Source organism: Callionymus lyra, chromosome 3, assembly GCF_982586985.1.
Source record: "Callionymus lyra chromosome 3, fCalLyr1.hap1.1, whole genome shotgun sequence".
Lineage (NCBI taxonomy): Eukaryota > Metazoa > Chordata > Actinopteri > Syngnathiformes > Callionymidae > Callionymus > Callionymus lyra.
The window spans coordinates 29,774,927-29,797,790 of record NC_141820.1 but is presented as its reverse complement, the minus strand read 5'-3'; the positions used below and the strand labels follow the sequence as shown (position 1 = coordinate 29,797,790).

General features: G+C 39.0%; 2 protein-coding genes across 2 annotated transcripts; both read right to left on the bottom strand.

Annotated features, from left to right (window-relative positions):
* Position 1: 1 nt before the first annotated feature.
* On the bottom strand, positions 2-6,656 carry LOC148084421 (digestive cysteine proteinase 2). Its single transcript, XM_087787483.1, has 11 exons — positions 6,517-6,656; positions 6,262-6,321; positions 6,094-6,186; positions 4,712-4,884; positions 4,409-4,652; positions 4,148-4,343; positions 3,493-3,686; positions 3,077-3,168; positions 1,978-2,139; positions 459-648; positions 2-387 (listed from the first exon to the last, which is right to left on the bottom strand). The coding sequence occupies exons 1-11, from the start codon at positions 6,560-6,562 to the stop codon at positions 200-202; spliced, it is 1,638 nt and encodes a 545-aa protein (XP_087643609.1). The 5' UTR covers positions 6,563-6,656; the 3' UTR covers positions 2-199.
* A 435-nt stretch (positions 6,657-7,091) lies between these two features.
* LOC148084420 (SH3 domain-binding protein 5-like) lies at positions 7,092-21,018 on the bottom strand. The gene is made up of 9 exons (XM_087787485.1): positions 20,714-21,018; positions 20,545-20,607; positions 15,609-15,737; positions 11,250-11,414; positions 11,041-11,171; positions 10,784-10,826; positions 10,247-10,463; positions 9,803-10,150; positions 7,092-8,656 (listed from the first exon to the last, which is right to left on the bottom strand). The coding sequence occupies exons 1-9, from the start codon at positions 20,804-20,806 to the stop codon at positions 8,487-8,489; spliced, it is 1,359 nt and encodes a 452-aa protein (XP_087643611.1). The 5' UTR covers positions 20,807-21,018; the 3' UTR covers positions 7,092-8,486.
* Between the last annotated feature and the right edge of the window lie 1,846 nt (positions 21,019-22,864).

Sequence of the window (22,864 nt, the reverse complement as noted above, 5' to 3'; positions counted from 1 at the left end):
CTTGTATTTGCTCATTTATTCGGGACAGACAAGATTCCAAAGCTTTTACACCATGCTGGGATTGCAAGAAGACAGTCAAAGAGATGTTGCAGAATAGCGATACTTCACAGTGTCATTAAATGGTTGATTTTAGAGCAAAAACAAAAGAGGATTCCCTGATGAAGCAACATTTAAATGTTCGCGTGCAGCCACTGTTGCATTATGCCAGAGTCACATAAGTGGCTGCAGTGGTGACCCCACAGTTGTTGTCCTTCGTAGACATCAACACGTAGCCGTCGTTACCCCAGTACGTGGACCAGGAGTTCTTGATCAACCAGTAAGGCTCTCCATTCAGAGTCCCGTATCCCACTGCGAGCACGGCATGGTCCAGGTCGTCGGGAGTGTTTCCTGCCAGCACAAGAGTCAAAGCGTCACAGACTGAAGAATGAAAAGGGGAATTAAGATTTTTATAAACGTACCACACTTGGGCTCGTAGTAAACGCCGTTGCTGTAGAATACGAAGGAAGGGTGCGATGCGTCGATACCTACAGCTACAGGGCCGTTTTTGAAGAGCGCCATCTTGAGGGCTTCTGCGTCTCCGGATGTGACATTTGTATAGCTGTGAATACGTGCGACCAGCTGGGAGGAGTTGACATGGCAAAATCCATTCTGTCGGGAGAAGAATGTTAGCAGCCAGTTCCTCAAACCATAGGAGAAGCTATTCTCATGTCTACCGGAATATTCTACCGGAAACAAATATCAATCTAATCCATTTGAAATATCATTGCTAGCGTTGAACGCTGTGGGACAGTGTTGCACAACAAACAAAGAGGACAATTCAACATATTGCAGAACTAAACAGTTCTTAAGAAATCAATTTTGTTGAGATGATCAGATAACCCCTTTTTTGAAGATAATTGCTACAGTTTTCATCTGGTCTTGCAAGACGGGTTAGTTGCAGGTGTTGCAAAAACAAAACAGTTAGCAGCAGTTAAAGATCCCCCTCTAAAGGTTTCATGTCAACAAACCCCCCACGCTAAGGAATTACCTCCAGCATTCAAGACTACACAAACATGGAGACATTGGTTGTGTACAGAAAACTAGCACTTAGAATTGGAAGCCATGGCCACATATTGATCACTAATCCTAAATGGCTTTCAATAGTTTTGGTGGTTTCACGGTTATACTCAAATGCAGAATGAACAAGATTTAAAAAGCAATTATTTTGTCTGACTTGGCAGTTTTTGGTGAACTTTAAACCTGTCTAAGTACATTTCGTAATCAGCATGGAATTTGTCACCATCTTACCAAGCACAACTGCGACTTAAATTAAAAAAGATCTGTGGTTTCATCTGAGAAAGCTGCTCTCAAATTCTATTGTAAATTCACTCCCAAAAGCTCAGAGCCGGGTTACCATTCTCAATTTTTAGGATTCTGGTTTAGAGATCCACATCATTTAATTTTCATGAAGTCAGTGAAACAGGAAAAAAAAAGGGGGGGGGAATGTCCTGCTATGGGGTTTCTATAGGCCAACATCAGTTTCAAGACGGGCAGACTGACACTCTCGAGTCACAGGACTGATAATGAAATAAAGAACAATGAACCTAAATTGCTAGTATTGGGGGGGGTTGCGGGGGGTGAAACAGTTTAGAAAGGCGCATTATTTAGGGCAATATACTAGTTTGTTGGGATTTCAAAGTTATCTACAGATAATCAGCCCCCAAGAGATCCATGATTCCTCCTGCTGGAATGTGCCCAGACACTTTTAATGGCACTTGCTTGGACTTTGGACTGACCTTTGTGGTTTTTAAGAGAGTCTATACAAATGGGGCAAATTCTTCATTTCACCTTTATTTTTTAGAAGTCACTTGTACCCATTGTCATCGCATATTAAAGCTTGTTTTAATGCATTGTAAAATAATGTTGTAAGTTTTTTGCAATTATAAAACCCTGGTAGACTTTTGTGCATTTCCAAATCTTTTGTTTCAAATGCCTCACCATGCCCAAATATGGTCCATAAGTCTCAGTTGTAGCGATGCCCCCGTGTTTCATGATCCACTCGTAGCCTCGCCATTCCTCCCCTCCGTCACAGGCGTTGTTCCCAAAACCCCAGGAGCAGTCCATCAGCATCTGCTGAGACAGAACCTGCAGCGACCCCATCTGAGAGAAGCAGATAATAAAAGTGGTCAACACATCAAATCTACTTCAGGATGGGCCTGAATCAAGAACAAAATGGAGGTTAAATATACAGCTCCAAATAGTTAAACTGCAGAGGAGGAAATGGCAAAAACAACATGCACATGTGAAGGAGTCAAAAGAGACCGGTCCCCCTCAATCCCATAATACCCTCCTCTGTTGGGTTGAGTTGCTGGGTGTCGCACTGAAAGGAATTTGTTTCGAGTCTCTATTCCTGAGGAGGCCGAACCAAAGTTGACATGCACCTCAATTACTCATGCTGAGGGGAAGCCACAGGCACAATGGAGCCTGAATATATACATTAATATATTCAGCCAAATATTTCACTAAATGAAGCAGATTCACTAAATTAGTTATATCTTGGGTTTACATTGATCACGACTCATAGTAAATTAAACACATTGAACAAAAAGATTAAAAGAAATTCTATTAAAAACATGATATTTTATAGTGTCGCTCCCTTTGTGATCATTCAAGAGACTCAATCCCTCATAAGCGGTTGTGTTCATGACACCCACGTCAACTTTAACCATTTATTTTTAAAAACACTTTGTCTCATAAATGTCACATCGGTTCTTACTCAACGCTTCATAAAGTGAACGTCACGCATGCGTGAAAGTCGTTGAATCAAACTCGTCACACTTTTAAATATAAAGTGTCGCTACGTCGTGTTTTGATGACATCACCACACGACACAGCGTCGAGGCTTGTTAAATAAAGTTTATAATTAAATCCCATCAGTCAATATAACTAATGTGCTGGTCTACAAATATTTCATGTTTTAGGACCATTTATTTGTTGAATCATAACAATCGAAATATTAAGTATAAACGAACAGTTTGACTAATTTTAAGCGTTTTTAAGACATTCAACGGAACTGTTCATCTTTAGTGTCGCTCACGGTTAAGAAGACAGCGCCCTCTAGTGCTCCAGTGGTGGCAAAGCTCCAGCAGGAACCACAGATGGCCTGGTCCTTCACGGGGGTCACCGCACCTGCCAAAATTGGGTAACTGGTTAAGATCACTTTTTTTTGTTTGGCCACTTCAATAATGAACTACATGAAAAAAGTGAACAATCAAGTTTAATAAGACATATTTCAAGTTGATTAAAATCATCATTTAATAATTTCTTCATTTATTAAAATGTAGAAAATGACAGATATCCTGGTTAACACTTTAAAGTCTGGCATGACTAATCAAAAGGGATATTTAAAACGATAGATTACCAAATTTGGTTCTAATGTCTTGTGTAGAAAATGTATGAAGACAAATTACGGGACTTGCAAAATAATGAACATAGTGTGAACAAAACAAATACCATAAAGTCTCCAGTCCATCGACTCGGGGAGCACAACTCCCTGGTAAAGTGCTCTGGGGAAGGGCTGGCCTCGGTTGGGAGTCTTCCCACGTCGTCCTCCTCTCATCGTCTTCAGCTCCAACAGGCTGCGATCTGCCAGGGAGTTCAGCGCGAGCGAGAAGGAGAGACCGGCTCTGTTCTTGGAGTGGACGTATCTGTCAGAGAGAGGTCGCAAGTTGAGAAGCCTAATCCATAAACGGAAAACATTTGTTTTCTATTATTTTGAGTCAAAATAGTGAATTTTATTAAAAGGATAGAGTTTGACATGTTTAAAGTTGTATAACCTTACAATTAGTATAAGCGTTTCTGTTTGAGAAACGAACCGTCAAAAAACATCTCAGAGTTCTGTCAAAGTGTACATCTACGTTCATACGCACATACAAGAGGCTTTACATTTTTAACAGACTCAACATTACCAACTTGCTTTTACAGAATGTTTCCAACCAACTTATATTTTGCTTTAAATGGAAAACTCATGCATTCACTGAGTTTTGTCTTGAGTTTTTGGAAAGATGTTCGGAGGAGTGTTTGCCATCTATTCTCAATAAACCACTGAACTATTACTTGTAGTTCTTTATTGGCCATGACATGGATCCAACTGATGATCTGCATTTACCTGAGATTATGAAGAAAGTTGTGCTCCCTCTCCTCATGCTCCTTCTCATCACTGTACTTCCTCTGGAACTTCTCCTTAAAGTGACTGAAGATGCTCCGAGCGTGCCCAGAGGAGGTTGTGTGAATGAGCTCCTTCATCGGATTGGCCAACATGGGATGCTCCACTCCGGGTCCGGGAAAACCCCCACAGGTCATACCTGCAAGAATATAAAAGCCCTCAGGATTGTTCAACAAAGTCAACCCACAGAGACGCAACACAAACCTTCAGGAAGGGAGAAGACTTTAGGATCGACTTGAGTGTTGAACTCTTTGTAATCTACCAAGTACTTGTCAAAGTGCGAGTGCAACAGTGTGTTGTATCCCATCATCTCATAATGGACTGGGATGGCAGCATTCTTCTCTGAGCGAGTCACCCACAACGTGTACGTGTTCTTCTTGTGACCCACCATGGTGACGTTCTGCCAGACTTCGCACAGAGAGCCGCCATAGTAGTCCATCCTCAGGAACTGCAGAGGAAGTTCACGCCATGATCTGAAGAACTGACGTGACGTATTCTCACACAAACCTGAAAGTCCTGAACGTCAGGCAGGGACGGCTGAGGCTTGGCAACGTCTTCCTTACTGCCGTTGGACTGGAAGCACTTCATGACGTTCAGCTCCACCTCCGTGGTTTCCGGGGAGATTTTATAATAGTTCCCCCACGGCTTTTCAGCGCCCAACTGGAAAGTGGACACTTGGCCTAGTGAGGATAAAGATGTAATGTCACTATGTCGGCCTTTTGATATTAAAGACACTTTTCATGTTGAGTAGGTTGTGTGATTTCATTCAAAGATCACATACCCAAGAGTGTACTTGGAGTATGGCGTGAAACATTTGTTACAGCTTATGAACAACAGGGCAACAATAACAAGACTAGAGTTTGCTAGTTTAGGTAAAGGTTGATTGACTTTACTTCATGCATGTGCGGATGATTTGAGCAAAATACAAATAAATCCTTGTCGACTTCATGACATTGTTATTCTGATGTTCATCTATACTGTATATAAACTGAATTCTTTGTTTTTATCCCTTGTGTAGTCTCTGGGTCAAAGTCAATGTCTTTCCTGGTTTCCATAAATACATATGCAGTGGTGGAGGTCGTTCACCTTGAACCCAGAGTCGACACAAGGGATACCACTAACACGCGTTTTAAGGCTTTCGGGTCACGTTGACCATGAGTTTACACTAGGTTTAAACACCCAGATTCTCCTTTTACATCCTTCCTTTGATAACAAAAATCTAAAAACACAAAACTAGTGTAAAAAATGATTAGTGTGTCATTCGTCTTGTCAGAAAAGAACACAAGAATGCTTGACTGAAACAACAATTCTGCAAACTGTATGCTCCCTCTTGAACTTCAGTAGTGTTTTAACGACACTTGCAAATTACAGGGATATTGAAATGTACAATAAACGGATAATAAAATGAAATAAAAGCAGACCGCTCTACCAAGCAGCTCATTTCTAAGCCATCATATGATCATCATGTCCTCCTGAGGGATCAATAAAGTTGTACCTTATATCTAAAGGTCACTCTCTGCAGTTGAACTCCAATGAGGTCCTTAAGTCATATAGAGCAACCCTAAAACTATATATACAGAGTTTTATAGTTGAGCATGTTTTCTTCATTTCTCTTAATCGTTCTAAACGCAGCGTTCTCAGAGAGACATTTATTTTAATTACAGATAGTTAAACGCCAACAAACGTATAATAAAAAGTGAATATTGGCAGATGTAAAAAGTCACTTCAATGTGCTTCATCAGCTGGTTTCTGTTCTGTTTCTGTTGAGGGATCCAAGTCTGCTCTGGTCACGTTGTCGCGTCTCAGATGAGCATTTCCCATTCACACAATCTACTTAAACGAGACAAGAATGGGTCGTTTCAACATCCTGAAAGCAGAAGCTTCCTCACCATGATAATAATCTATTCTGCTGGACTGGGCATCGAGGTCGAACCAGGCTTCTATTGGCTCCTTGATCTCGGCATATGGCAGAGAGATCACACCTGCAATGGGGAAAAGGTCAAATGACTATAAATGCACAACATAGTTAAAAACAAATACAGGGAAACATACAATACCTTTCACGTGGTACGTTTTCCCAAAATCGGGAAGAGAAGGCACAGCTTTTCCACGAGTGGCTTCAAAACAACAGTCATTTATGAGAACACACGTTAAAACACAGGGCAGACATTAAACCCGCAAAACTAAAAAAAAGTAGAGCAAAGACAATTGTGTAAATGAAAATCTAGTAGACGAATGTTTTCACTTGTGCAGGTGAGTATTAGTTCAGCAGTACTGCGACACGAGACTAGAACAAAAAACTAGGATCTTACCTGTGAACGTCCACATAAATATGGCAATAAGGCTTATAGTCCACATTGTTTGTTTTAAAGATCACAACAGTCGTTCCCTATAAATCAAAGTAAAGGCACAGACAAAGAAACGCACATTCTGCAATCAGAGTGCTACGAAATGTGAGGCTGTTTATTTCTATTCTCTGCTGACCAATCAAACGCTGCGGCGAAACTCTATTAGCCAATCAGAGTAAGAGGGCGGATCATGTACACGGAAGTCATGTGATCTGTGTCACGTGACGAAGATACTCGCGAAATGATACTCGCCCGAGGTTCCTTTTATGGTAGAATTGAGGTCATGAACAGATTTATATCAAAATAAGATTAATTTGTTGAAAAAAAAATCGCTTTCCTTAATGGATGCGTTTTGGACACTTTTAATTACCATAATTATGTTACAAATAACTGTTACTTACGCGCTTTTCTGGACCAGTTTTACACCTGTGTGCTAATGGAATGAATCCCACATTTACCTCATATTAAACAGATACATCCCTTGTTGTTTGTATCAGTGACTCACAAGTGTTGTAGTCCCAAAATATGTAGTTCAAATGTACAATGTGAAGCACATGTTTATTGTTGATTTGTGTCAAACATCAACAACAATACATACAAGAATGCAGGAGTATAAATATAAACATCTCTACTACAGGTTCATTTTTTAAAAACACGAAAGACAAAATAAAACCGTTCACACGCGCACACAAACCTCTAGGTGGTTAAGACTTTAACATTTCTAAATCCCAATGGAAGACATCATGTGATTCAACTCAATAGTGCTCTACGTGGTATCCATGTTTTATGTTTTTGGTCCACCGTCAAGTCTGTTAATAAGGACGTCGAACCGCTTGACATGAAGAAACCATAATGTAATTTGTACATCACTTGCATGTTCCACCTCGGCACCTGGCTTGGACCCTTGAACTGTTAATTCATCAGGATGTCAAGGTACGTTATTCTTACACTTCCCTTTTGGATGAGATAGACTTCAGGCCAGAACTTCAGATCAAGACAACCATTTCAGTCAGGATTTTTGTTGCTGCAAAAAGTAATTAACTTTTTTTGTCATGAAAGAAACGTACATGACTGTCTCAATTACTCTCTCTCTCTCTGTGTTTGATGGATCTACTGACTCCTTCAAGAAACATCTGAAGACACCTATTTTTGTGCAGGCTTTTCCTTGATTCTCTCAGACTACTCTGTTTGTCTCTGTGTTATCTCGACCTTTTAAGTATATATTTAATTGGGTATTGTTTTAATTGTTAAAGCGCTTTGTGACCCTGGTCTGGAAAAACGCTCTCCAAATATTACTTACTTACACTGACCTTATAAAGTATGTTACATAAACACGGTGAAATAAACAAAACATAAAGTCAAGATTATTGATGTTAATACTGTATGTGAAGCACCATGTATCTTAGTACGCAATTATGAACAAGCTACATCGTTGCTGAGGGAGTGATTGACTATAATCTGTCGTATAAAAAAAACCTATTAGGTAAAGATCAATGTTTGTTCTCTAGAAACAAAAATCATTTTTCATTTGACGGACAATAAAAATCATAGCAACTAGATCTGTTCATTCAGTAGATTCTCAATATTAGTTCTGATTTAACATGGACCCAGAGATTCTGGCGTTGTTATCAGCAGAACAAATATTCTTCAAATCATAAAAAACCTCCTTTCAAGAGTTTATATGGCACAAATAGGCCATAAATCTTGAAGAAACGACCACACTTTGTTAGCATCTGCCCCCTCTTCGCTTAAACATCTCCACGTGGAGTGAGAATGGCATCATCAATAAAGGTTGAGTTCACAAAGACATATAGCAACATGAACGTGACACCTAATGATGGAAATTGGGACAAGAAATGAAGTCAGTTTTAGGTTTCAGCCTCTGTGTCCACCATCACTTGGATCCTTGTCGTTAAGTTGTTGCTTTTTCATCGCTAAATACTGTTCACCAGCAATATGGTGTTGGTTAACTTGGAGGATGGCAGTTCTGGGCTTGAGAAACCGGGGTCAGAGTCCTGATCCACATTTTTCTGGGTCTGTACGTTCAAGCTCAGTTTGTTCAGGCCTGCCTGTAGAGCTGCCTCCGCACCATCAGCTCTATCACCTGTGAACACACAGAGGAACATTATGAATGCTTCTCCTTACAACGATGACTGAAGCCCATCATTTAAAAGAATCTGCACCATCATACATGAACAACACCTGAAGCCAGTTGATCTATAATGGAGGGATAAAAACTCATATTTCAATAACAAGGACAAGATAAACATTTATCAGGCAAATTATCTGTTGTCAGATCATTTTTAATATCTTCATTCAGCCAAAATTAACAAAACACGAATATGTTTCAAATTAAGCAGACTTAAGAGTAATATTTACATATAATATACATTTGTCTTCCTTTTATAATTGTGTTGAACAATTTAATTACATTTTTGAAAAAAATGAAAAATTGAAATTGGATGAGATAAAACACTGAACATCATGAAGGTTGCTATTACGTTTAAACAAATATGAATAACTGTTTTTTACATATATATTTAGGCAAATTAAATAAATCATACAAAAGTAATACATTATAACATAACATTTTTTTTGTAATATTTTAAAAATATAACAGCTGCATTTTCTGGTCTATCCTTTTGAAATTATATAATTAAGCTTTATTTATCTGAAAATACAAATTTGATTAAATTATTTCCTGCCGAACTGTTAACAACATCAAAGTTTTCAATACATATCAAACAAAGATTAAGTTATAAAATGTTTTTATAAAATAAAGAAGCGGAGTTAAGAGGATTAAAAAGAATCACTTTTGCTATGATTTAGGAAGTTTGTATCATTGGAATAAACTTTATTTAAATATGATTTGCCCCTTCATATAATTGTTAATGTAAGGATGGTGAATGCTCCATATGACCACTGTTAACATCTCTAATAATGTATAGTATCATTCTAACAGAGTTAAAAGTAAGTTGGCATTGTTAAAATAAGGAATCATTTTTTTCCGTTTGCTTCAAATGCATGTGATTCGAAAGAAATAAAAAATATACTTCTGATGAATAAAGTATTGATTTTGGTCATGCAGTCAAACCAATTGTGTGTCCCTGAGTGAGTTTTAATAAAAAATAAAACTCACTATTTGTTAGATTTTTTACGTGATCAAAGTTGCTGAGCTATACTGTCTTGTATGAGAAAACATTGTAGTTGACATGGAAAAGCATCAAACAATGACGACACAAACACACACCTCTCTCCTGGTCACAGTCTGGGGAGGAGGCTCCGCTGCACTGGCTGCGAGGCCCGAGGAGAGGGGAAGCATGTCCGGAACCATTCACAGAATCTGGATCGTTGGAGTCACAGGGACTCACCGACTCCAGGGCGCCGGGACACGAGGACGAGAGCGAGGACGAGGAGGACGAGGAGGAGAAGATGAAGGAACAGGAGGTGGGGTAAACACAGGGCATGTCCAGGGGTGTGGAGGCGGACGTTGAGGGATGCGAGGTGGACGATGAAGGTGAAGAGGGAAGGCGGGAGTCAGCATCCTCCTCTGAACTGCTGCTGTGGACGCCCTCCTCGTCCGTCAACACTGACACCACTGAAACACATGCACAGAGATATATATAAACACATGCGGATGAAGTCATGACATGACTGGAAGGAACATTGAACATTAATATTGAGGTAAACTGACTTGAAAGGCCATCCGACTCCATCTTGAAGTTGGCAATATCCTCGTTGCCCTCGTCCCCCTCTGCGCCGACACCCTGCTCCCTGGTTCCCATGGCAACCGAGCGCCGCTGTGCATGAATCTCCTCCGAGATGCTCTCCAGGTTTCTCAACGCCGTTCGATATTGAGCCTTAGCAGCCACGAGTTTGGCCTGACGCTCGTCCACGTGGCGCTTCAATTGCTGGGAAATCATTATGGATTAATATTTATTTTATTAAATGATTTATTTTGTGAGATTTCACACAATATATTTACAATCTATAATAATGATAATAATTTTAAGAATAGCAGTAGAGTGTGTTAATTATTATAACCTATGTGCATATTTATACATTAATATATTTATTAAGCTTTTAGAAATGGAGATGTTAATCCAAAATAATGTAAAAATAAATAAACAAATGAACCATTGAACTCATCAAGCACCTCAAGTAAGTGTGTGTGTGTGTGTGTGTTTGTGTGTGTGAATGTGTGTGTCTAATACAATGACAGGCGTGTTACCTCAAGCTGCAAGTAATACTTGGCCTTCAGTTCAAAATACGGCCTGTGGGGGGCGAGAGAGAACACGAAATAAGAACTCGTAAGAAAATAAGGGTGAAAAAAACTGCCCCATGCATGCAGCATTCCAGGGTGCTGAGAGAAAGCGACTACACCCCCAAATTGCACAACTCCCACATCTGGCCTGCATCAGGTGACATAACCATAGCTGACTCCAGCAGACAGAAAAGTTACTTTAAGTTCTTTTCAGTGTCAAACACCTGGATTTGTTGATGGAGCGCTTGAGCTTCTTCTCCAGCTGCTTCATGCGACTGATGCAGCCGTCGTAGTTGGCCGCCGTTTTCTTGTGTTCTGCTTCACTGCGCGTCCTCGCCTGCTCCGCCCCCATCACCTGCAAAATAATTGAGTCGAGTTCAGTGTTGAATCCATGTTTTTCTCTTCCACCCGAGGCAGCTTTTATAACACTGACCCTCTGTGTGGCGTGGTTGAGCATTTCCTGCCATGCAGAGTCAAACTGCCGACTGTCTTCCTCCAGCAGCCTTTCCTCTGCCAGAGCGATCGTTTCCTTGGCCGCCTGCAGGATCTCCACCGCCCGCTGGAACTCCTGAGTGGCTCGCTGGGCTTCAAGTTGGGCCTGAAGTCACACAGGTTTAAACAAAAAAAATACATAAATTATAAGAAAAGCACATATACATTATTTTTTTTATTATATTAAACCTATTGATTTTGGTAGCCTGTTTTAATTTAACATAAAATACAGTCCCTGAAACAATGTGTCATTTTTGTTCTTAATAGTTTGAGTCAGGTCAACACTCTTTAAGTTTCAGTCTTTATATTATTTTTGTCCAATAATTAAAACAAATTTTAATTTTGTTTAATTCAACAAAATACATGACATTTTATTTAAAGTCGATGCTAATCTATACCAAATTGTGTTTTGTCGACATCTTTTCTTTGAGCCAAACCCATTTGACAATTCCCAATTGAATGCATCATTGTCATGTGCCACACTGGCTGAAAGATTGTTCCTCTCGTCACGTTTCAAACCAGACCGCCTGCACGACGTCAAAATAATGATATAAAAATATTTTAAAATATGTTTAAATATAACACTTTAAAAATACGGCTAAACTCCGATTACTAGTTCAACTAGTTTCCTCCTCTTTTATTAATTTTTTTGTCCTTTTGATGTGTATTGGTTTTATATTTTTCATAGTTATATTATAGTCTTATATGAAAGGCATATGCAATTAAATATTTAAAAATTAATTGAATTAAAAGATAACACTTTTTAGCATTTGATGCATTTTATTTTAAATGGTAAAATATATAAAATCGTTTTTTATCATTATTAATTAATTGTATACAGTTTGACAAAGAGACATCTTTGGCATTTTATAGACGTCATTTAGTCCGGATTGTATATGTTATTTTATATTTGGTTTTTGTGTTGATAATTAATTCTAATTTCCTGGTTGTTTTTGTTGACGAGCGCGACACTCTATTGGAGGAGAGAGCAGACTCAGATGGCATGAACACACGGAGGAGAAACATGTTGGATGGAGAAGGTTAGAAATGGAGCCGCCAGGTGAAAGGAGAAGAGGAAGTAAACTCTGTGTTCAGTACAAAGATAACCCCTGATGGGAACCCCCCACCACGCAAAAAGCAGAATGGATATTGACATAAGTGGCTTCCCTCCTTTCATTCTTCACAGAAAGATGTTTGACTTTTGTTTCGCGACAACCTGAATCACAGCTTGTGAAGTTCACCCACACAGAAACACATGATCCAATGGACAAACACGGGCTTTGTGGCAGGAGAATCTGACACATGGCAGTGGGTTTGTCTTGCCCACGGTCGGAGTCACTAGTGGGACTTTTCTCACTGCATGAGTGAGTCAAAGTCACCGAAAAATCCAGAAATCTCATTTGTATCTGAAGAAGCTTTAGTCAAGATTGTGTCTTTAAGGTACTGAAGGATGAAAGTGAAAGATCTGAAGGGGATCCATTTCCAATTAAATAAAACTTTGTTTGCTACATTCAAAACAATCTAGTCTGTGAGAGATGATATACCATGAGAATGAAGTCAAGAATCCAAGCAAATAAAAATAATACATTCAAAAGAAAAAAAATAAGAGAAAATACCCCAAAATTAGATTCAATTCAATTAATTTCAAATTAAATAGAATAAAAATGAATCAATTCATTTTTGAAGAAGGAAATAACCACAAGTAAAAAAAACTTGACAGTTAAATACAATTACAAACCAGAATGGACCAGAACATGACGTGGGGAAACACAATCAAATCCACCACATGACCCCCTGCCACAGACCTACGACACAGACTCAGAGTTGACGTAAACGGGGGTCAGAGGGCACCAGTCATGAATCTTGTTTTTCTTTCACTTTATATGCGTGTGTGTGTGTCTGCACTGATACACTATCTCCCAGACCCTCTTTGACAAAGTGGCAGAGATGAAACTCTTCTCCTCCGTCCTTCATCGTGACACATTTCCCAGGCTCTGGTCGGGGAACCGGGGGTTCAGGGAACCCAGAAGTGACGTAATGGAGGATTGTTTAGAGGCGTGTGTGAGACGGACGGAGATTTTTGAAGGAATTAAACGAAAGCAAACTCAAAATGAACTACTTTGCTACTTTTAGTACTTTTAAACTTGTGACTCAGTCTTTTATTTTCTAGTGTTCAGCTGTTTTTTAAAACCAGCCTAATCTGAGGAAGAGACAACAACGAATGAATCACCAACTTAACTTAACCGTCTTGGAGACTTGTGAACCAGAAGAACACTCGAATATCATGAGGCAGGTACGACACAGAGTTGACTCTCCTGACTTGACCTCACCAGCGACCCTAACTTGCCCTTCAATACCATTTTAAATGGATTTGTCAAAGTCAAGATACATAACTGCAAGAAATTGAACTGATAACAAACCTGTTTTGAGCAGTAACGGCCAAAAATGTGGACAAATCAGATTTGTCTTGGCAATGACGAGACAAAGACGTGAACAGAATAACATTATAGGCCGTATCATATCAAGCTAAAGACCTTATTTACCACTTGGAAGTTTGACCTGGAGGTGACCTTGTGCACCAGAGGTTAACCCGACTGGGGTTGGATCCCAGGCATGGCACTTTTTTACCATTAAATTACTAATCATATATAATATCTTTATGAATGGATTCCGGTCACATCATTTCACTAAGGTGGGATTTGGTGGGTCCTAAAGCCAGACTAGTCGAAAACAACTGATCTATTGCTTAAGAATTACATGAAAAAAGGGGAAAAATCAACACTGTCTGAACATAAGTGAAGTTTTTGTTCAACAAAAAGTGCATTAGTGTGTCAGACAAGAGGACCGAGATTGAGATACAAGCAACTGTCTGTACTCAGCCCCAATCTGTCGGAATGTAAGAGAAAACATGGGGGTTGGAAGCTTCTGGGTTGGTTTGAGGGTGGTGGGGGGGTTGACGGGGTGTGTGTGTGTTTTTGTTCTCATTCTGATTGGGTCGTGGAGGGTAATCGTTTAAATCCTGGTGAAGTGGGTCAAGTATTAAATATTCAGAATGTTCCATAATTGATGATGAAATGATAGTTACTAAGGTCTGGATGACACAGATCTCTATTATGCACACAATCACACACTGTACACACACACACACACTGTACACACACACACACTGTACACACACACACACTGTACACACACACACACACACACTGCACACACTGTACACACACACACACTGTACACACACACACTCACACACTGTACACACACACACTGTACACACACACACACTTACACAGTGTACATACACACAAAGACATACATACACACACACATACATGCACTCACACACAAAAAGACACACACATACACATATAGACGCACAAACGCACACAGACACACACATACATACTTGCACTCACACACAGAAAGACCCACACACATACAAGCACTCACACACACAAAGACACACACATACACATATAGACGCACACACACATACATACACTCACAAAGACACACACACATATAAATGCACTAACACACAGAAATACACACACACACATACAAGCACTCACACACACAAAGACACACACATACACACACACATAGAAACATACATACGAAGACACACACAAAGACACACACTGTATACGCTGAACAGACACGCACATACATACACACGCAGAAAGACACACAGGCATACATACACACACAGACACACACCTAAATACACGCATAGACATAAACACCCACATGCACAGACACACACATTCAGAAGAACACACAAACAAGACAAAGACGGATACACAAACATACATACTGTACAGTACATACACACACATAAATGCATCCACACACACATACATGCACAAACACACAACATGTTTGAACACAAACGCGTGTAAATATAAACTCTCTATTTGAGTTGAGGAAAACATGCAGTCTGCATATTTCGCGGCCGTCCTATCAGATCACCCTCGGAACATTTCTTTACAGGAGAGGACATGATGACAGCGCGACGAAGTCGTCCTACATTGTGTCGCCTGCAGCAACAGCTTGCAGAGAGAGGCACAAATGCAGTGGCCTGTCAAGAAGCAAAAGTGTGCGTATGATGGCAGCTTAGCGCTCATAGAAGTTAAAAATAGACGTCACGTGAACCAGCCTCTTTTAAGTAGATATAAGCTCAGCCCATTAAACTTCTCGCTGTTAATCCAGCCTGACTTTTTTTTTTTGTCTGACAGCCTCGGAAACGAATCACTGCTGTGTGTGTGAGTAACTGTGTGAGTAAGCAGGTGTGTACCTGTCTCGCCACTTTCCGTGATTCCCAGTACGGTTTGGAGTCGTCCACCGCTCGGCCGATTTTCTTCACCTGCTCGTCCAGCTTCACCGTCGCCTCCACCAGGACGGCGCGGAAGCGCTGACGAAAATCCTGTACGGGACACACATGGGAGCGAGATGAAAAATAAATGATGATACATTATCTTTCCCGTCTACTGGCGGTCTGTTGCCATGGCAACATGTGGTTGCATGTCGGGTTGAAATGTCATTTTCAGCCTGAAGAATGTGCTGATTTACTGAATTAGGAGCCTTCGCTTATCTTCATGTGTGACTTTCTAAACCATGTGAAAGAAGCTAAAAACATCTGGGAGTTCATCATATTAAGATAAAATCTTCATCCTGTCTGGATGCCTCCATAATTCCAGTAATGGAATTCTAAGAAGTGCCTCCAGGACACGGTGGAGAGATTAGACGTTTTGGGAAGGACCTGTTAGTTTAGTCCCAAACTAAAACCAGACTTTTCTCATTTTCTACTCACCATTGTGTCGAACTAATAGTTTGGATTATTTTCAGAATAATCTGTTCCTTTTTATAGTTATAGACAAAAGTGTTTATTCATTTTAAACTAGTGACTGGAGCTCAGTTGTCTTCGTCTTCATCTTCCTCCAGAAAGTGACTTACTCGTCTGTAACGTCCAACTTGTATTGAAGCCTCAAAACGAGGAATTGTTTTGGAAAATCCTAAAAAACGATCTTAAAATATAGATTTATTTAACTTTTTCCTGGAACAATCTTCTTGTCGAGGCTTAAATACAATATGGATGTTACAGACGAGCAGTATGGAGGTATTTGGATGATTTTTAAGTGTCTTTATGGATGAAGATGAAGACATAGACAACTGAGCATCAGTTGCTACATTAAAATGAATAAACAAGTCTGTATAACCCTAAAAAGGAACAGATTACTCTGAAAATAATCCCAACCCTCAGTCGACATGAGGGTGAGCAGAAAATTGGAATCTAAACTCTTACCTGCCAAACATCCTAAGGTAGTTGTGGAAGGTAAACAACTATTTGATTTTAAATGGAATTCGTTTGAATTTGATTTGATTCCAGACACGATTTGAAAGCGTTTTGTTTTTCTGACGCATCACAAGATGACATAAATGAATTGGACACACTTGATTTAGCGGATGGAGGCGAAAAAAACAAAATCGCCTTCAAAGTTAGTTGAAAGATGTGTGTGAACGTTGCAGTGACCTCATCAGAGACACACACACACACACAGGCGTCTTATCACCCATGTGGAACGACCAGTTAACGGACGTCGCATTTCTAATTGATTTACACATTCGTCACATTGAGCAGTGGACAGTGAACAAACAAAAACTATGTATTTATATATATTAGAAGAAGACAAAACAAGCGGCTTGTACCCAAGATGTTATGTTACATAAAAGAAGATTTTGAATGCGGGGGAAACTAAACTTTGGTTCACTGCACGTGGACAACGTCACTTTCAGGTCATATGAGAAACCATAACCACTGTTCTACAGTATGCAGAAGTGAGACGTTAAAATAAAATAAAATGACTTTATTCACCCTGAGAAAACCTGCCGCTGACTGAAAACATCTCCTTGACCCACTTTTAGTTAAACAAGTTAATATAGTTAAGTGAAAGCCTGTGCAGAGACACTAAAATAGCTTACTTGTCAGGAATAGAACAATTCTAAGAATCGTCATGTCACCATAAATTACAATAAAAGGCAGGACAGGGAATGGTTGTCTATTTTTTGGTGCTTTCTGTAATTCTCTAGAGAAGAAGAAGAGTTCACCCCTGAGAAGCAGAGCTCAGAGAACACATTCGTGTTGCGGTGAGCAAACACAAGTCTTGAATCCTGCAAGTTGTTTTATTGAACTACTGTACAAGTAAGTAAGTCTATTCTCCCTTGGCAGAGGTATGCCAGGTCTCAGTCCTTTGTAAGTTATTATAATTATTATAACAAATCCATTTTGCGGATGACAGGTTTGTGCTTCAAAGACATGTTTGTTATCTAATAACATCATGTGGCAACACATTTCTTGTTGATCTTCTCCACTTATTTGTTGTGTAGATTTGCATTGTGATTAATAAATATTTAAGTTAGAATTCTAATTACAAATAACCTTGAATTGTCAGCAACTTGTTTAAAGTTAATGTCTTTGCTTCTATTGAAAATGTTCTTGTTACATTTTAAATACTTTGATTAAAGTGTGTCTTAAATGTATCTTGGACACTATTGTACTCATCAGTATGAGTCTGTTTGTACAAAACTCTATTTTTATTTAAATACATTAGAAAATTACCTTAAACCCTGTCCACTAAAAAGCAAAAAATATTTCTGGAGATAAAATCTTGTTTACCATAACCACACCCACTCTGCTGTGAGAGATTTGTCACCGCACGTCATCAATCCGGGAAGTCTCCACCTCCAAGGGACTCGTTATTTAAACAAAGCGATTACTGCTAGCTGGAGGACGAGTTTAGCCATTATTACTATCATAATGGGCTTCGTTCTTGTAACCTCTCGTTCACTGAGATTTCAATCGGGGTAGAACTTTATAAAGTAATAACTTCAATCATGATGAGGGACTAACTGCATCTTGGAGAGGAAGACTTCTCGTTGCACTTTTATATATTGTTTTAAATAATAAACATATCAACTATGAAACCATCAAAAAGATGATCTTTTGTCATCAGCTCACATCAACAGTGGTCACTGGTCACGTGCTTCCGCAGCACGACGCTCAATTGAAGTCATCCCCGACCCATTTAAACAAAATGCAGGCATGTGCATTTAATCCACAGTCGGACCTCAGTTTGGGCTCGAACGGAGATTCTCAGCATTTTTGGAGCTTAGTTAGAGCGAACCTGTAGCTGTGCGTGTGCACGTGCGTGTGCGCATGTGACAGCCAACATGACATGTTAATGTCACTGGAGCCAAAACAGCATTTGTCAGCAGCACCTGCATCCAGGTCATAAGACAGGAACCAGCAGGCGCTAGACCAGATTTGAACCTCAATGCAACACAAATAAAGATGTGTGCAGCGCACGGGCAAGAACCTTCTCTGTCCTTGGAGGCCGATCGCAGGTTTGGTCCCGCACAGTGTTTTCATCCGCAATGGAGATAATCTCCCAACCCTAGCTCTCGCTGTATCTACGATTCATCTTCTTTAATCCGCCCTAGATTACCAGTTTGCCAGACTTGTTACCAGAACACATTCCACAACTTTTGACCTCGCTGACCTCTCTGGACTAATTGCTGTTCAACTACTCCAGTTTGTTTACAAAAGAGGGTGAGGTTGTTTTCAGGCAGCTGTCCTTTGTTACCACTGATGGAGCTAAAAATATATATCTTTATGAGAAGCTAGGCTAGTTTATGACAAGAGCTCTACCCCAAATAGTGTCGAGACAGTGGATTTAATATAGTTTAACTGTGATATTTACAGCTACAAAACATGATAATATGATGAGCTTTCAAGAGTTAATGTATTTACTCCTTAAACAACAATGACACTACAGGGAAATTAAACGTAGCAAAGATAAGAACAAAAAAGGTTTTATTTGGAACTATAATTGGGGCCTGTATGTGTAACAAGTGTAGAATTGTGTCAACATTATAACCAGCACTGATGGAAATGAAAGGAAAGACTCACACTATGTAAGAAAAAGGGCAAAAGGATCCATTTAAATATTTCTCAGGAATAATACATACATAAACGTGTTACCGCATCTGGACGGAACATTATTGGGAAAATGTCATTAAACTCACCAAAAACTAAAAGTAGCTCCGTGCTGGAGGAATTGTCAAGATGTCAACGTATATCACACTCAAATATGTTGGTATTGGGCTGAAACTGTCAAATATTGGCAGGACGTGCATGAAGTCAATGAAAATGTCTTGTGGCACAATATTCTACATTGTTATATATATCTATGCATATATGTATATTGTGTACATAAGAATGACAAATGGTTTTTTTTTAATACTTTCACTTACAGTTACTTGCATAATGTGTTTGAAATGGACTTGCTGAGCCATAGAATAAGGACCCAAGAAAAGAAATGCAAATGGAGAACATTGACTTTGTTTGCACAGCAACACCATGTATAGGGGTGTTAGCTTTAATGTTTCTGTGTGTATTACGTACTTTGAAAGATGTTTGTGACATGTACACGCAATTCTTTAACTTGTTTTTTCTTCTGTGGTTTCCTTGATATGTTTGCTTGTGATTGTTGAATTTACGTGTTCAATATTAATTATTTTTTTAATTGGCTGTAAACATTCTCTCTAGGACAGGGAAAAGAACCTCAGACTTTAAAAGTCACAAACACAAGTTATATTTATATTCACTCGTTTTTTCTTCAGGCCTCAGAAAGGAAACCTGCTCAATGCCAAGTTAATCCTTGAATCCTTGACAATGTACACATTTTGACTGCACAACCCACTTTCCTAACATTCCACAGTGCATCGTGAATCTTTTTTTTTTAAGGCTGGAGTTTGGACCCGAGTCTCTTGTCTAATGAGAAACAGAAAGTCCTAGTTTTGAGGGAAGAAAATCTGCGGTTGACCCGTGGAATGGTTCGCCTTGGGTGAACAGTAACCCGTCTTGAGCCACGTTTAGAAATAGCGTGAAAACACTGCAAGACTTCAAGTTGTGGAACCTTTTTCTTTTCTCGTCCTCGACCCACTTTTAAGAAGCAGTTTCCTTTCTGGGTGTTTCCAGTTTACAGGAAAAGCTGAGGCCACTAAGATTAGAATGAGAGGTTCAACATGGGTTTAGAACAACATCAAGTAGTATCAAGATGGCACGTTTAAGGGAGAATACATAGTGTTTTCAGCATATGGATCTGAGAGAGAGGACTGTTGGTGTTTATCCCGCAGGGATTTAAAGACAGCAGTGTGTTGTGTGGCCTCACCTCCAGCTCGCTCTCGCAGCGGTTAATGTCATCAGTCGACTGGTTCAGCTTCTCAAGTTCGCCCTGTTTACAGTAAACACACAGTCAAGCATTTCAATCTGGATTTACACGGATGTCTGGACCTGCAGTTATACACATGTTCTTCAGGATAAAATTTAAAAAAAATCACCTGGATTCTAGGATCCACTTCCTCCTCTTCTTCTTCTTCTTCTTCTTCTGCACACTGTGTCTCGTCCTTGAAGTTATCCTGTAAGGGATCCATTTTTGTTTCTTTTTTATTCCACGAATAACTCTCTATAACCTAACAAATGGAGGTCACTGCGAACAAAGCGCGACCCTGAGCGCCGGGCAGCGGAAGAGATGGACCCTCAAGTCCAAGTGTCACCAGAACAAGCCACATTGCATAGATGAAAGTGACATTAAATGTTGAGTGGAGCTGAAGTGTGTGAGCAGCAGGAGATACTCGACACTATCTAACGGACCTCATCCTCCTTCCAACAGGAAGACGCTGCGTCAAGCTAATGGCAGTCAACGCACTTCCGGTTATGCTTTTCTAAGTAATAGCATTAAGATTAATATAGCCACGTTTGTGGAGGGACGTTTTTAACTGGGCTTCAATATCAGAGGTGATATTCATTACTAGTCATTAAAATAGATTAAGACAAACAACGGACCAAAGCGGGCTCTTAAAAGATAACCAAAATAACACAATATTAACGTTTAAATCTTTCGTTTTTCGACATTTAACCATTCCTTTATTTCTAATTGGAATCTAATTCCAATTTTCATAAAAAGAAAAACCAACACGCTTTCAAATACGGTTTCTAAAAAACAGCTCGAGCGTTTCCGGTTATACATTATCTAACTTAATGTTGTACCAGTTTGTTTCAACCGCCCCCTTGTGGCAGATTCCCAGACTTCGAAGACTGTTGTTAAAAATGTGAATCGTGTTATTTAACGACCGACCTTGATCTAGTTGAGATAGTATGTTTGTCAATATTATGAAGTTGATGTCTCAATGTAATCACTATTTACAGTATATTTACTTACTTCTTACTTACTTACTACTTACTGTTCATACTTTAAAAAATGTATTTTTAATTTTGGCTGTTGCCCTTTTATCCTCTATAATCCCCTTAATCTGGATGCAAGAGTAGAAATATATACAAGATATTTATCCTTCCAAGAATTTTTTTTTTTTTCCCTTTTATATTTGTATAGTTACTTTTCAAAAAATGTCTACTTTTACTTATCATTGCCTTCATATAAGGGATGAAACTTTATTGTTTTATATATAATTGGGTAAAATTAAAGCATACTTTAATCATTTTAAAGCGTAGTGTTACAGTCAAACTTGTCTGTTAAAGCAAGAATACACAGGGCCTCGAGATCTATTTGAACAGTTGTCAAGAGCCAAGAACTTACGCAAATCTTTGGTTTATTATTTAACATGTTGTTGCTTTTGTTCTACTTGAGCAGACAGCAGACTAACAGCAGCAGCTCTTCATGTTCCAGCCAAGTGTCCCTGTCACGTCCTCACGCTTTCATAAATCAGACTTTCCACGTAAAAACAGTGTGGCCAATCGGCAGAAGAACTTTCTTTGCCAGCTTCATTGTATGGATCTTAATGACCTATTGTTTATAAAAAAAAATTAAAATGTACACAAATACAAAAATCATGTGCCAATCAATCAATTAATTTGACTTAAACATTGTTCATGCCTTTAGATACAGTATATGGAAGCAAACAACACAAACCTCAAACTGTCCCACATTCACACACACATTAGTGACACAATTCTACATTGTACGGACAACATACAGTATACAACATGAAACCTTATTGTGATAACACATTTTATAAAATAAAGATGGTATTTTGAAGGATACATTTTAAGAATAAAAAGTCACTGTGTATTGTATTAACACGTTTTTCTTGTTGTGTAATAATTGTTCAAGAACCATTTACTATTTATATGAAACCATTAAAAATGATTATATGGTTTAAATGACAATAGAATTGAGATGAAAAAACATGACATTGTATTGAGTATTTCAAATCATATTTACTGTGTTTACACAAAACAAAATAGGTTTTTATTTGTGACTCACCTGTATCCTATGAGCATACACCTTAGCGTGAACATGGTTTATTTTCCTTAAACACTGTAGAATGAAGAATTTATATTGTTCTTTTATTCATAATTGTATTGTGTTTATGACTGGTTTTACAAAAAAATAATCCATATACAGTACAATCATATACTGTACATTGCACACACAAATAAGATTTAGAAAAGGATGAAAACATTTCTTGTAA